A 17007-nucleotide genomic window follows, 5' to 3' on the forward strand; every position below is an offset into this window, starting at 1 on the left:
TTCCCTAGCGAGCGCACACACCCTATGACAAAAAACCTACCAAAAAATAAAAGTATGTATGAAGTTAAAATAACATTTTTTCTTAAGAAAATAGTTCACTATGCTTATTTAATTACATGTGACTCTTAAATTGTTCTTTCCCTTTCTCCTGGACACAGATTTTAGTGATGTGCTTTATTGCTTTTGAATTTTTTTCCAAAATGAATTTTTAAATAAAAGATGATTGCTTTTTTTATTTTCAATCTATCAACATTTATTGAGACCGTTTGTTTGGTAGGCAGTATTAAAAAAAAAAAAACACTAGAGATAAGACATTTCGGATATTGTTATTGATCCGAGGTTCCAGAGCCTTGGTTGATAGAAGTATGTAAAGGAAGCTATGGGAAATCTGTGGAGTTCTTCACTCAGCCTGAGGGCGGAGAAGGAGTGGTCAGGAAATCCAAGATTAGGATTGATAGATAGTCCAGTTAAACTTGCAGAAAGGTAGGCATCTCAATAAAGCAATGGAATTTAGTGCATGTGGTTTGAGCTTGAGTTCATATATACATGAGAATTGTGGTAGATGAGAGGGAAATAAATATACATAGGCCTTGTGTCCCAGTGGTAAACAAGATGACAGTAGAAAACCAAGGAAGAATATTTGACACACATCTAGGAGACTTGGGTTTTGGAAAGATAACTAGCAATATGGAAAACAGGACTTATAATAAGGTGACCTATTTATTTTTTAAATAATTATTTAATTTTATTTATTATTATTTTTAAATTTTGCTATAGAGCACATGCTCTCACCAGAGACAGACAGACAGACACACACAGAGATAGAAAGAAAGTGAGAGTGCAAGCTACCAGGTCCAGGACTTGAACTGTGGTCGGCCATATGGGAGTCCAGCACTTCAGCCATCATACTATCTGCCGGCCCCTAAGGTGACCTATTTAAAACAAACTAGAGGGTTTGGTTTATATTAAGATACACTTTTGGGACCAGCAGTTAGTGTAATGACTATGTCACCAGACTCCCATATAGTTGACTGCAGTTTGAGTCCTGGACCCAGTGCCTTAAACTCACGCCGGGCATGTGTGCATGCGTGCCAAGATTCTAAGAGGAGAATGGAGGAGAAGGGATTGCGGCATGGCCATCCCCCCTGGGGAGGTGATTTCTCGCTTTCTGTCTCTGTCTGTCTTTCTGGCGAGCGCACGCGCCCTATAGCAAAAACCTAAAAAAAAAAAAAAAAAAAAAAAAAGATACATTTTTAAAAATACCATAAAGACAAAGGTAATTTTAGTATATATGCTGCTGAAGTGAGCAAGACAAGGGTGTAATTTAGGAAAACAATTTTTTTGCCATAGGGCATGTGCACTCTCTGGAGAGAAGGATACAGAGAGGGAAAGTGAGAAATCACCCCCTAAGGGGAAGGCCACGCGGCAATCTCTTCTCTCCAGGTTTTAGGTACACATGCACACCTGTCTAGTGTGATTTTTAAGCTGCTGGGTCTTATATTCAAACCACAGCCGGCCATGTGGTAGTCCAGTGCCTTAACCACTATACCACCTGCTGGTCCTGACAGGAATATAATTTTATCTTTCCTATTAGTTGAAAAGAACAAATGCTGGCATCATCAGATGGCATAGTGGTTACCTTGTTGGACTCCCACATGGCCAACCCTAACCCTGAGGTTTGAGTCCCAGACCTGGTGACTTAAATCACACTAGGCACATATGAGTGTGTACCCAAGATCCCGGGAGGAGACTGGAGGAGAAGGGACTGTGGCATAGCCATCACCTCTGAGGGGTTATTTTGTACTTTCCCTCTCACTGTGTCTGTCTGTCTCTCTAGCTAGTGCAAGTGACCTAAAGCAAAAAACAATAAAGAAAAAAAATAGAACAAACACTAAAGTTAAACAGAAGCTACTTTGTTTACAGAAGAGCAAGTGAACTGATTTAAACATTTTCGAAGCCCTGAGGTTCCATGCAGTTTTGTTACACTTCAGTAGTAATCTATTCATGTTAGTTTAGCAAAATCTGGACACTTTACCCAAGATAAGAACTTTCACAAAGGATTTTCATAAACTGTAAATTTGAGACACATTTATAATTGTTTGAAAACTTGTATGTAAATCTAATAAAACAACCACTGAATTCACTTGCTTTTTGAAGGTTTTTGCCAATCATAATTATGTTTGGCATTTGCCACTGCTTACTATACATAATTTTAGTTAATGCTGACATCCATATGGTGCTATCACAGAGGTGCTCAGAAAATGGTACTGTCTCTATTTTACAGATAAGCAAATGAACATAGTTATTATATATTTACATCAGCAACACTCCCAGAACCAATACTAAACGGTATTGCTTCAGTAGATTTTGCATATTCTAAAGCATATCATGTTAGTTTTTGGAAAAGCGTTTTAGGGGCCAGCAAGTGGTATGGTTAGGGCTATGGATTCCCACATGGCCTTCCATGGTTTGAGTCCTGGACCTGGCAGCTTGAAAATTATGCAAGGTGATTTTGCATGCATGTCCAAAATCCTGAGAAGAATGGAAGAGAAAGGACTGTGGTGTAGCCATCCCCAAATGGCAGCGATTTCTCACTTTTCCTCTCTCTGTCTCTCTTTGGCAAGCACATATGCCCCATAGAAAAGAAAAAAAAAAGTTTTAATTTGATATGAGGTCAAATAAGAATTTTTCCAAATCCATTTTCATAATAGTATTTTACATGTGAAATAATGTACATTTACATATTCATTGAAATTAAAATTCTCTGTACAACTCAAACCAGGATAAAATAAAACCACAAATGCATGATATAAAATATTTAATATACATGCGACAAGTACAGTACATCAAGGAAACAAAATACACATGGAAATAGTGGCATATAATTCAGCATTCTTTGAGGGAGATGAACAATAAACATTACCACCTAAAATTAAATGATTGAGACATAGATTGTTTCCTCATGCAAACATTAATGAATACTTCTAACTAGTGTGAAATGAATTGTGTAGAAACCTGAATTTCACAATAGCAGATGAATATATCAAGAGCTCCAAGAAAGGAGAAAAGGTCATGATCCTTCGATGTCATGTTTAATCTGTATTTAGCAGCATGTTCAGATGCACAACTTACTGTACACATTAGACAAATCTGAAAAAATTTATCCATTATGGAATCTCGAGTTTTCTTCTATATTATAAAAATGTATGGAAAAAATTAACAATTTTTAAAAAAATTATGAAAAGATCATAAATGTTAGTTCAGAGTGGACCATGAATGATAAAACATTTAAACATTCTAATTGTTCTTAGGAAAGAAGCCATAGTGCTTGAGGCCAACCTAAAATTTTCAGAACTCTTCTCCATTTCCTCACTTCTACCTGTTAATGTTTCCACTATCCTCCTTTTATATCTTCTTTCTTCTCCCCATACTAATTAACAACTGCTTTGGATACCTTAAAATAGTTATACAAAATTGAGAATAGATTAAAGGTACCTTTTCTCAGGAATATTTGCATTTCTACAAGTATTAAAGCTTTAAACTAAAGGAATAAAGCTTGGAGTATATCCTTGCATGTCTAAGATAACTTAAGGGCTTCCAGGCCTACTTTGTCTCTGAACTGATATTGTTTGGACTGTCTTACATATGAGACTGACCTGTTACTACTTACTTAATTTCAAGTTATGAGACTAAGCTCTAAATATTACAGAGACCCACCACACTCCTACATTTCTAATAAAAAGAATGGATGTGGCAAAGTCAGGTCTTCTTGCCTCTTAATAAAATAAACTGTTTTAGGAGGAACAATCTTCCTGAATGTCAAATCTACTAAGCTTGAATATAATGTTTTATTGATAAACAAATATACCATATTAAGTCCCCAGTAAGTTCTGTGGCCTCACATAAACAATATTTAAAACTTCTTTGGCACAACTAATCATGTTTTCCTCATACTACTTACTATAGAAAATATATTCATACATTTTCTTTTTCAGAATGGTGGAATTTTTAGGGGCAAATACCGCTGTTTAAAAAATTGCAAAAATTTAAAATAGACAGTATATGTTTTTTTAAAAGAAAGCTGATTTAGCTGTAGAAGTGTAGCAATTTTTAAATATTAACATCAGCTTTAAAATAAGACTATGGGGCTAGCCAGTGGCATGGTGGTTAAGGTAGCTGGATCCCACATTGCCCACTGTGTGGTTTGAGTCCTGGACCCAGAGGTTTGAGAAACATGCTAGGCCCATGTGTGTGCATGTGCAAAAGCCCCAAAGGAGAGAGAAAAGGAGGAAGAGGGATTGTAGTGTGATTGTCTCCCCACTGGGGGAAACGTTCTCACTTTCCCTGTCTCTCTCTAGCAAGTGCCATGCCTTCTGGCAAATATTAAAAAAAAAATAAAAAAATAGAGGTTGTGCATTAATTAGTGATAGAGGCAGTAAAACAATCAGGATACACAGTTCATTGTTGCACAAAAGGAGAAAAGCAGCACTGTCAAACATTTTTATTGTTAAGTACAATGATTATCTTTACCAATCCTGGTTTAAAAGCTTTGAAAATCCTTAACTAAATTCGAAATCACTCCTGATAAAATACTTTTTCAACATTCCTTCTACATATTGAAATGTTTCCAACTTTTGAAGCTTACTTGATCATATTTTTTAATTGATAACCTTTTAATCTTGGGAAAACAAAGATAAATTTATTCATTTATCTAAATAGCCTAAAATATAAAATACTTCCCCTGTGATCCTAAAAGTTAAGTCAGTAACTGCCTACAAAGGCACATTCCTATAAAATTTATAAAATGTTAAGTGGAATGTCAAGTTGATACCAAATGATAAATGTTAAAGAAAATTGTGTAAGTCATTGTGCAGCTATAACTGAGAACCTTCACCTGATTTTAAAAACAAGGCATTTGGACATTAGAACTCAGAAATAAATTAATAAGTCACATTTAAAAAATTTAATCACCAAATAAAAGTAAAAGAAAAAACTTAGCATAAGTCTCTGTAATAAAACCTTTAACTCAGTCTCTGGCCACTAAATTACATTTAAACAAATATATAAAAATTAGCTAAATAATTATGTACAGTTTGGAATGAAGTATTAATTTGAAGGACCTTTGAAAGTTTTTTAGTCTATTCATTTTTAAACTTCCTCAATGACAAATATAAGAATTTTTTTAAAATGAAAAATGGCAGGATTGTTATGTTTTTCACTCAGTTTATATGGACTGGACTGAACTCTCTTAAGCAGCAGAATTTCAGACATGTACCATAACAGTATAAAAGTTCAGAGGTCTTCCCAGCAGTCAAACTTACGTAAATTGAACATTTACAACATAAAAATGTTTGGCTTTACATAAAATTTTTCAGGACGGAGTTAGGCCTGGACTTGTCATCTCTGCTGTAGGACTTGCAAGGTAATCATTAGATTTTAGGCTTGTTAAAGACTTGTAACTTGCCACTGATGTTAGAGACCCACAGAGGCCAAGTAATGAAGGAGTATCTTCTTTACCTGAAAATTGGGATTAAATAGCAAATAATTAGTTGTCCTTCAAGAATGATACCAATAAGATCTAAAACCATAAAAAATTTCCACACTTTAAAGGACTTTTTTGAATATAAATATCTATGCCGTCAAAGGTCTATATATCAACATGTTTGAGCTCATAAAAGTTTTAGATACAGAAGTTTGAGATTCCATGTTTTAGATAAAATATGAAAAGTTTACCCCCGTTTTTTGGAGATCATGTTAAGTTAGTAAATGATAATTAAAAACTCAAATAATAGTGCCCACACTACAGTAACCAGGAAGTCCACACTGAAGTAAAATACTGCCTTAGAAGCATGTTGATCCTGGTCAGATTGGACTGCCTCAACTCAATAGGAAGGCTTGATTTTGTGAGATTTTATTCATGAATTGAACATTTAACCCAGCATTTACTATGCATTAAGAACTTTAAATAACGTTAGTAGACCCATCAAGGAAGAATGATGAGTTTTTTCCACAGCTAAGGTAAAACATGTTCTTTTCAGAGCTAAGTGATTTTCAACCTACAGTGTGCAAATACCAGCTATTAGTGGCTAGCTTAGGGCAGTGAAGGCTAAGGTCTTTGGAAATTAAAAGGTTTCTAGAGATGAAAATTTGGGTTTTACTCATGAAGTTATACAAGTGTAAGCTATGCCAGATACCAAGTGTATCTGAGTATTATATAGTTTCAAATAGCCCCTCTGAAGTGTTCTCAAAGTCTTTGGTACTTACCCCACCTTTTTAAACTGCATGGCAATTGTAGGGGCTAACTCTCCTTTATTAGGCTGTAAACTGTGGAAAAAAGCATGTTCATAGTGTTCTTTATTCCCAATGCCTAGTACACAGTAGATGCTCCTTAAATAACTAATTAGGTCCAATTGCAGTGGTGCAAGTGGTAGGGCACTGCTGTGAGAGGTTGGGTATGGGAGCACATGCCTGTAATCCTACCAACTGGGAGGGAGGCTGGGGCAAATGATCACAAAGGCAAGACCCTGTCAGAAATACCATCTTCTACCCTATCCCCATCTGTCTGTCTGTCTCTCTTATTTAAAATAAAAATTTTGAATGATTCAGTGGAACTACATTGGAACTCAAGATAGCTCCTATGTCCATTTTAGTTAAGATGATCCAGGGCAAGGCATCTTCTCTGGGCCTATTTGCTTTGTAAAATGGGAACAGATACCAAAAAATAATTGGTTTGGATAACTTCATTGTTTTGGGGACCAAAAACATACATGAAAATACAGTAGTGTTATGAAAAGATATGGAAGAGTAGTTACTATGTTCAGATTTAAAATGTTTATCCAATTATGTTATAATCAAAATGTATGTTGACAGTGTAATCACTCTTATAATGTTTAAGCTTAGAGACTCATTTCAAGCCAAAATCAGCTCTCTGGAGTCCTTGTTAAATGATCCAGGTGATCAGCTGTTTTGTGTATAGCCTTGCTAAATTTGTACTCTATATTGAATCCAAAAATTTTAAAAGATTTACTGTTTATAGTGTATACATATGTATGTATATGACTTTTATTTATTGTAGTAAGTATGTTTAACATACAGTTGACTAGCCATTTTTTGAATTTGCTAGAGGATATGTATACTTGCCAGGAAGAAAAAGAGAGAGAAAAAGCGAGAAATTATCCCCCATGGGGCACAGTCATGTTGCAGTCCTTTCTCTATTTCACCCTCTTTCAGGATTTTGGGCACATGTGCATACATGAGCCCAATGTATTTTTCAAGCTGCTGAGCCCAGGACTTGAATCTTGTGGTTGGCCATGTGGAATCGAGCCTCGTTAAGTACCATGGCCAGGCCTGATCTGCTGGCCCCTACTTTAGCCATTTTTAAGTGTACACTTTGGTGGCATTAATTATATTCATACAAATGTACAACCATTATCATATTTTCAAAATTTTTCATCACCCCCAAATTTTTCCATCAAGATGCTGTTTTGTTCCTAGAGGGCCTTAGCATCTCTGTTACAGGTTTGAAGTTTTCTAACACTGTCATACAGTTAGTGATTGCTATGTATGTGAATCTTGAGGAACAAAGACAATCTGTGCTATCTTTCTTGGAAGATAATTTACAAATAATGTAACAAACACAGCATAACGTACTACTAAATTACTGTAAGAAATCTTTGCAAAATTGAGCCAGTTTTCACTTTAATGTTTCCCTTAAATATTAAAGGAGAACTTGACCATTGAATCTGCTTCAAAAAAGTAATGAATTTTTGACCGAATGTGACAAATTCCTGCCTGAAGGAAGATGACAAAAGTAGATAGACATCTTTGAAATTTGAAGCAAAATCCAGTTATGGACAAATTCTTGTGGGTTTGCCTCTCCAAGGGAGTAGAAAAAGCCAGATTTGCCAGGATATGGCAAAAAAAAAAAAAAGAAGAAGAGAAAAACTCAAACCCCAAAAAACCTCGCGAGTAGAATGCTGAAAACGTAAACTTTTTTTGATTCCTTATGTGGACACTTTATTGATTCTAAAAGGAAAAGGCTGTCATCTTAGCTATTGGAAAGTTTGTTTTCTTTTTTTTTTTGCTGCTTTTTTTTAATTCCTTTTTTTAATTAATTGATTTACATTCATTCACTGAGCATTATCACAGCATACAAAATGTGATTTCCCATCCAGAATATGCGGTATACTAGCTTAATCATACATGTTATCATTAATAATTTTCCATTTCTAGTTTTATAATGAATATTTTTTAATTATTACTTAAATACTATATTTAGAAAACAAAGAGACTAAGTTTGTTAAAATTTCAAGCTTATTTCACAAGTCCCCAAAATAGCCCAGAGAAGGAGGTTACATCTGATTTTGGCAAGTGCCAACAACAAATATTAACCATATCAACTCTGGTAGCAGTAACTAATATTAATACTTCCTTGTAACTACAGCCCAGGTCCCATGTTAAATGTTTTACATTAAATAAGAATTATTGAATCTTTAACAACCCATGCAGTAAGATCTATAAGTATACCCATTTTGTTAAATGTGTACCCAAAAGGACCATAAACACAGTAAGAAAAAATAATCTAAATGAAGCCCTCTGAACTCAGACTGTATTCTTAGTCTCATTTGTGTTTAGATGGGAGCCACTGAAGATTTTTACGTAAGGAAACTATTTCCTTTGCACTTTTAAATACTTTTCCTATTAAGGCGTCATTCATCAATTTGTTATAAAATTCCCATGGCCTTAGAATCCATTTAAATTCCTGAAGCATTTTATTTAATCAAAGAAGAAAATGAAACTATAAGATAAGCAAATGATTAAGGCTGGCCACGGTGATACACACCTGTAATCCCAGCTACTTGGGAGGCTGAGAGAGAAGGGCTCTATGAAGCATGACTTTGAGAAAAATAAAATGGATACAGGGAAGCAAAAGGGTTGTAGCCATTGCCAGAACCAGGCTGGCAATAGAAGGAATACAGAGAATACAGAACAGATGTAGAAATCTTTAGAAAATCAAATAGATAGGACTCAGTGATATAAAATGTTAAGTGGGAGGAGCCATGAATGACTCAGTAGGTTTTTGGAACTGGTAAGTGAATAATGAGATCACTGACTTTAAGGAAATTGGTAGTGGGAAGAAGAGAATCATTGGGGACTGGAGAAGTGATGAATACATATCCTAATTTTAAGGAATGCCTAAAAGATTCGTTTGCTTCTATCATAAACGTGTAAGTATAGGAAAAATTTTACATTAAATTTTTGTGTAAGTACCGTGTCACCTTTTTTGATCAGTGGTTAGAGAAAAGGATTGGTTAACACTTCATGCAAAAACAATTTCAAACTATTGGAACCAGTATATATTATACTTGTAATTGCCTATGTAGGAGGTGTGACATTGTTTTTGCATGTGCATGTATGAACTTGATCAAAAGTGTTCATGTTGACAGCACTTTGAGTTACTTGTGTAATTGGTACAAGTGTAGAGTTTAGATGTTGCTGAAAATGCCTTAAAAATTACAGTTTTTCCTTAAAATGAACAGTTGTTCACAAAAAAGCATGAAAGCAGACAGCTGAATACAAATTACATATTTTTGAATTAAATAGTGATCATTAAAGGAGTTGCTGCAACTCATATTGTTAATAAAATAACACAAAATGCTTATACCAAAAATCTCTAAGAAAGGAAAATACCCTGCAAGTAGGTGAAGTTTAGCGACATACTCCAAGGACTGCTAACCACATGCCACACATAAAACTGAGGCAGAAGAAATTCCCAGGTACATGAAAGAAAATTTGAAGAAACAAGCAATTAGTTTGACTGATTTATGCATCACTCAGAATTTCTGTTAAGATGTGAAAACATCAATTTGTCATAAAATTCCTGTGGCCTTTAGAGAGAAGCTGTTTAATTTACCAAATTATTTAATTTAATTGAAGAAAATGAAACTTTAAGTTATGCAAATAGGAAAGTACATCTAAATGTACAGGATGTTCGTTGGTAATTTAAAAGAGAATTCCTTCTGCAGTACTGTTGGAGGAACTATTGGCACAGAGAATGATATTGTGAAGAAAGACATGACCACTGACAATCTGACTTAAAAATTATTCAAACTGGCCATCATGGTACACACCTGTAATCTCAGATACTTGGGAGGCTGAGCCAGAAGGATCATGAGTTCAAAGCCAGCCTGGGCAACAGAGCAAAAGAGATCTTGTTTCTTAAAATAGTAATAATTAATTAATTAAAGTTCAGCTCTAGCTCCAGTGGTATACAGGTACTGCCACCATTTGGGAGACTGGAAGCTGCATGAGAGGCATGGGTTCAATTCCAATTCAACCAAAAGGCAGGGTGCAGCGGTGGACACCTGTAATCCAAACAAGTTGGGAGGCTGAGGCAAGAGGATTGCAAGCTAGAAGCTTCTTGAAACCACACAGTGAGACTCTAAAATAAAGAGCTAACCATGGTGGCATGTGCTTGAGTCCTAGTTGGGAGGCTGAGATAAGGGAATTATGACATGAAGAGACCGCATCTGAAAAAAAGACTAGCTTACAGGTTCCCTGATACAGAAATAACTGAACAAGACATGTGCAAAGTAGACGAACTTTATCTTCTCTGTTGCTTCTTTTCCTCACCCTAGATTATCTCATTTATCTCAGTGGATATTATTTTCACATGTGAAGATTATTGGTTTTTCTATGATAATTTTATATCTGCAATTTTGCAGGACTACTTTATTTTTGAAAAAGAATTCTTTTATTGAAATTAATCAATTAATTAATTTGAATTTGACTAGAGAGGGACAGAGCAAGTGAGAGAGAGAGAGAGAAAGTAAGATAGCAAGCCACCAGGTCTGGGACTTGAACTGCGGTCGGCCATGTGGGAATCCACCCCCAACCACCACACCATCTGCTGGCCCCACTACTCTATTTTTTTAAGTGTATTTATTTCTTCCATTGGCCAGAGAGACAGATAGCTCCCTCAGTGGGGTCTTGACACCACAGTCCACTCCCAACCTCAGCCAGTCCTGGATCATGGGCACAAGTGTGTCACATCAGAGCAGTTTCTGGATGTAAATGTAGAACTTTTCAGTGTGGGTCAGCCTTGCAAATCATAGTGTTTTACTGCTGCTTCATCTTGCAGGACTTTTATTGTCTAAGTTAATAGTAGTATTTCTCTAATGTTTTCTAGGTTCATGAAATCATTTGCAAAAATCCAACTCTCATTTCTCTACTTGAAGCTTCTTCTTTAAATCCATTAACTAGTTGCTCTAGTATAATGTTAAATAGTGGTGGAAACAGTGAGTATCTTTACTTAGTTTCTGACCTCAGTATTTCTCTATTAAGATGCTAGCTTTAGAAAAAAAGATAAGGGGTTGGCTGGTGGCATGGTGGATAAGGGCACTAGATTCCCACATGGCCGACCACAGTTTGAGTTCTGGACCAGGCAGCTTGCTTTCTCACTTTCTTTCTTTCTCTCTCTCTCCCTCCCTCTGTCCCTCTCTGGTCAAATTTAAATAAATAAAGTTAAAAAAGAATTCTTAAAAAAACAAAGAAAAAAGATAAACACATGTGTATACACATGTATATGTATAAAATAATTATTCTCAAGTTGTTTTTTTTAATGTTTTTATCACACAAATGTTGGATTCTGTCGAAGTCTTTTTTAGCATCTGTGGAAATAGTCTTCTCTATCTCAGATCTATTAATATGGTGGGTTACATTAATGGACTTTTTTATATCAAATTAACCTTGTATTCCTGGAATAAATCCATCTGGTCATAGTATATCATTTTATTTATGTATTTCTAGATGCCGCTAATATTATTGACAACTTTTGTATCAATATCCATAAGTGAATTGATCAGTAACATTTTTTATTTTTCTATATTTATTAGATTACAACTAGTTCCTAAAATAATGATAAAGTTTTCCTTCATTTTCCATGCTTTGGGATAATGATTTATGAATCATTGGAAGTATTTGATCTTTGATGTTTAGGTAGAATTACCCAGAGTAACCATGTAAGTTTGGCCCTTTTCTGTGGAGTAGTTCCTTAATAACTTCTTCTATGTCTAGTTATTAGATCTATTTTTCTATTCTCTCTCATTTATTTGTGTTTTGTCTTTATTATTGCCTTCCTTGTGCTTTTGGTTACTTTATTGTCCCTTTTCCAGCTTTTTTTTTTTTGGAGAGGTTTTTCACTATAGGGCGCGTGCGCTCACCAGACAGACAGAGAGAGACATAGAGACAGAAAACGAGAAATCACTCCTTACAGGGGATGGTCACACCGCAATCCCTTCTCCTCCATTCTCCTCTCGGGATCTTGGGCACGCACGCACACGCTGCCAGTGTGAGTTTTAAGCCACTGGGTCCGGGACTTGAACCGCGGTCGACTACGTGGGAGTCCAGCAACATAGCCATTACGCTAACTGCTGGTTCCCCCTTTTCCAACTTTTTGAGTTGGAAAGTATAACTGACTTATCTTCTTTCAGTTTTATTGAGAAAAGTATATAAAATTATGAATTTTCCTCTTTTCATTTCTTTTGGGTAAATCCCACAATATCTAATATGAGTTTTCATTTATTTCCAGGTAGGATCCTTTTGAACAACAACAACAAATCTTGAATAATTTCTATGGTTCTTTTACACTGTATTCAGAGAGTACTGTTAGTAGTGTTTCACTTTATGAATTGTTTTACTACTGAACAATGATTATTTCTGTGGCTGTTCCATCTACACTTAAGAAGAAGGTGTTTCACCTATTATCAGGGTGTAATGTTCCTTATAGTCATAAGATCTACTTTACTGGTTATATTGTTTAGTTCTTTTATAACCTATTTATTTTAAATTTGATTTGTCTTATACTGAGAGTATTATTTTAAATCTCCTATTGTCTCTGGGTTTCTATCTATGTCTTTTCATATTTTGTTAAAGGGAAATGCCATTATTGGGTGCATAATTCTATTATGTCTTAATTATGGTTTTCAACATAAAACATTTTCTCCTTTGTAATGTTTAATGCATTTTGTCTTATATTCTACTTATCTGACACCAGGTTTGCTACCCTGCTTTGTTGCTTTTTTTCCCTCCTTCCTGAGAGAGAAAAAGAGGTGCCCTTGGCAGGGTCTTGTGGAGTCATGATCTCCCCCTTGCCAGCCAGGTTCACTGGCAGGCACAGACATGCCTAATATGTTCAGGTCAACCCAGGAATTGAACTCAGGCCTCCCCTGTGGCTCTAGAATTGCACAGCAGCACCGTACCACCTGCACCACAACAGCTGAGCTTATCTATACTGCTTTCCTTATGTTTTTACCTGCCTTGTACTCATTTTTCTATCCCTTTGTTTTTAGCCATTCTGAATAACTCAGTTTTATAATTTTGTGTATTTCTTTCTCTATGTGTATTCTTTGCCATTTTATTTTGTAAATTCCTTTTGGCATTCTCTCAATTGATAATTTTTGCTGTTATATCTGCTATTTCTTTTTCTATAAGTTTTCTTTTTTCCTCTAAAATTATGTATTATATAAAAAGGTTTGTATTTTTATTCTAGTTTTATACAACTAGAGAAGTCAATTGTGCCAGTCTTACTCTCTTCACTTTTATAAGTTTGATCTTTTTGCCTGGAAGTCCTAAATATGCTTTATTATTACTATCTAATCATTTTAGAGGGATATATCTTGCCTTTGATTACTACAAGTTAATTTCCTCTGGTAATTTTTTAACCATTTCAGATTGTTGATTAGATCTCCATTTATTTCTAAGGATCTTTCTTGGATTATGTATTTCATTTTTTTCTACTGTACTGTGTTTATCATTCAATTACTTTATTAATATGTAAATTTGATGTTCTTTGCTTATTTTTCAATTCAGCCACTTCATAACTCATTTAACTTCCTTCTTCATCTCATTTTCATTCTCTCTCTTTTGCTTTGCCCTGCTTTCCCTCAATGTTTTTCATTAAGTTTTCATTCAAAATATTCTTCTTTGGACATCTTGTAGTTTAATGTTTACTTATGACATAATTATCTTTTTCTTTAATCTCTTTCTAGAGTTTAATTACTGTAACCTTTATTTCATCCTGTTTCTTGATTTGAAATATTTTTATCACATGTCTAATTGCTTATTTGAGGATATTTAATAAAATTATGTGGTTATATTGCTGTTTTTTCCCTTGCTTCACCATTGTTTCCTAGGGCTGGGTTTTATCAGCTGAATTACTTTTCTTAACATATGTGATTTTTAAAAAATTAGTAGTTTTAGATACCAGCACATTATTGTAATGGGTATGTCACTGGACTCCCCTGTAGTTGACTACGGTTCAGGTCTTGGACCTGGCAGCTTAAAATTCATGCTGGGCACGTGTGAGTGTGTGCCCAGAGTCCCAAGAGAAGAATGGAGAAGAAGGGATTGCAGTGTGGACATTCCTCCTGGGGGTGATTTCTCGTTTTCTCTCTCTCTGTCTCTTCAGTGAGTGCACATACTTTAATAGCAAAAATCTCTCTCTCTAAAAAAAAGTAGTTTTAAATAGAGTGTTCCTCCATATTTGTTTATAGGAGTCGTTGGTTCAGGTGGCTTATGAAATTTTAAATTCAAGAACACCTTCTATTAGTATACCAAAGTATGGTTTCATTACAGTATAATTTTTTACTAGAGAAAGGAACTGTGGAAGAAAGGATATGTGTCAACAATTTAAAGGAACAGAAAATTCAACTGAATACAATATTCACATTACCTGAGCCTTCTGGTTAACTAAATTTTTACTTTATTCATGACATCCTGTGACACTCATTATGTACTTATTCTATCTACAGATATTTAATAGGGGCCTATTATGTGTCACACTGGTGAACTAGAGGAATAATATCTCTATCCTCATAAAGTGTACATCTGAGAGAGATGCTACCAACAAGAGTCATAACGAATAGCAATATGATATAGGTGGGGATGGTTAATTAAGGTATGGAGTCACTGAAAGTTTCTTTAGAAAGATGACATTTGAACAGAGATCAGATAAAGAATCTACCATGCAAAGACTATAAAAAGTTTAGGGGCAATGAGAAAAGTAAGTGCAAAGAGAGTCAAGGAAGGAACTGGCTTAAAGGAACAGCTAGGAGGTCAGTGTGCTGGGGTATAATGAACAAGGGATGAAATAGTATGAAATGGGGCAGAAACTGGCAAACACAAACTCATGTAGGAGACAAGGAGCAGCAGTTTGGATTTTATTCTAATTGGCACTGAAAGCCATCAAAGAGTTTTAAGTGGAATTACAATATTTCCTGATACATGGTTTTTTTTTTTTTTTGGAGAGATTTTCACTGTAGGGCACGTGCGCTCGCCAGACAGACAGAGAGAGACATAGAGACAGAAAGCGAGAAATCACCCCCCAGGGGGGATGGTCACGCCGCAATCCCTTCTCCTCCATTCTCCTCTCGGGATCTTGGGCACGCACGCACAGGCGCCTGGTGTGAGTTTTAAGCCACCGGGTCCGGGACACGAACCGCGGTCGACTACGTGGGAGTCCAGCGACATAGCCATTACACTAACTGCTGGTTCCCCTGATACATGTTTTAAAAGATCATTGATTAGTGTGTGAAGAGTGGACTGTGAGGAGGCAAGAATGAGAGAAGAAAAATCACATTGAAGAGCTGTGGTTGTAGTCCAGCCAAGAGGCTACTGTAGGTAGCTGGGACTAGGGTTGTAGTAATGGAGAAGGTGATGAGTCAATGTAGATAACAGACAGGACTTATTGATAAACTGGCTGCAGTTGTAAAGAGTAAAAGAATCTAGGATAATGACTGATGGTACCATAGGTTGCAATGGGGAAAGCAGGGGGTAAACTGGAGCCATAGAGGACTGGAGGTTCTCCCGAGGTAAGGGATTTATTTTTTCTTCTCCTAGCTCTCATACAAACCACAACCGGTAGAATTGCTGAGAAGAGATAAAAGATGTAAGCACCAGATCATGCCAGCACCACCTGTGCAATTCAAACTACCAGAGTAACAGCACTAACCTATGTTGGGGAAGGAGAAAAGAAGAGCTTTGAAGCAGTTAGGCTATTGATGTTTAAAAATGAGATCCACCCGAAGTGCATGCCGGTATATGCTGTAACTTGGCAGGCTGGGACCACATGGGATGCCTGATTCAATTCCTGTCTGCCTCTAAAAGCCAGGTGCAGTGACCTGTGCTTGTGATCATAGCTACTTGTGAGGATGAGGTAGGAGGGCTGCAACAGATTGAAATTCTGTCCTAAATAAATTGATGAATGAATGAATAGATTGTGTCTTAGAAACTGAAATGGAACCTTATAATGAAAGTAGTCTGAAAAGTTACAGATTTGAGCCTTTAAGATGTTCAGGAAGATGTATCCCAATAAGAAGCAAGGCTGACACCCTATCAGAAAATGGTAGTAGGAAAAAGTAAAATTTTTATATTTGTTCCTGAAATTTTTCAGAATCCTTAATAAACAGTGTACTAAAAGTAATTCAGATGAGGAGGCCCAGACTCTTGGTGTGGTCAGTAATGTTCTCAACTGAAGAGTTGTAAGCCTGTGCTGGCCACAGTTTGAGTCCCCTTGCTCACTCTGCCTGATAGCATGCTGGGCATACAAATATGTGTGTCTAGGAACCTGAGAGATGGACTGGAGGACTAGAGGAAGGAGATCACTGTGTGACTGAGCACTGTGGAAGGTCTCTCTCTCGCTCGCTCTCTCGCTCTCTCTCTGTCTCTTTCTTTCTTTCTCCAACCTCTGCCTCTTTCTCAGGCACATACTCATACTTTACTATGAATGAATTAGAAAAAATAAAGAATAAGGAAGGGGTCAGTTGTGTCAAAAGCTGCTGAGTTTAGTAGGATGAAGACAGAACTGACTTTAGCAATATGGTAGTAGTTGATCACCTTGATAAACATCATTTTAGTAAAGTGAAAACACAAAAAAACAAAATGGAATGGTTAAAAAAAAGAATATAGGAAATGAAGAGCTAAACGTAACAATTTAAGACAAGTCTTTTG

General features: G+C 35.9%; 1 protein-coding gene across 1 annotated transcript in view; it reads right to left on the reverse strand.

The window, feature by feature from the left end:
* Positions 1–5058: 5058 nt before the first annotated feature.
* RUNDC3B (RUN domain containing 3B) overlaps positions 5059–17007 on the reverse strand; it is a 154192-nt gene continuing 142243 nt past the window's right edge. Inside the window, 1 exon segment of the mRNA XM_006170485.3 lies at positions 5059–5517. Coding sequence (XP_006170547.1) covers positions 5372–5517 — 146 coding nt within the window. The 3' untranslated portion in view covers positions 5059–5371.

Source organism: Tupaia chinensis, unplaced genomic scaffold (genome assembly GCF_000334495.1).
Source record: "Tupaia chinensis unplaced genomic scaffold, TupChi_1.0 Scaffold148587_1, whole genome shotgun sequence".
NCBI classification, from domain to species: Eukaryota; Metazoa; Chordata; class Mammalia; order Scandentia; family Tupaiidae; genus Tupaia; species Tupaia belangeri.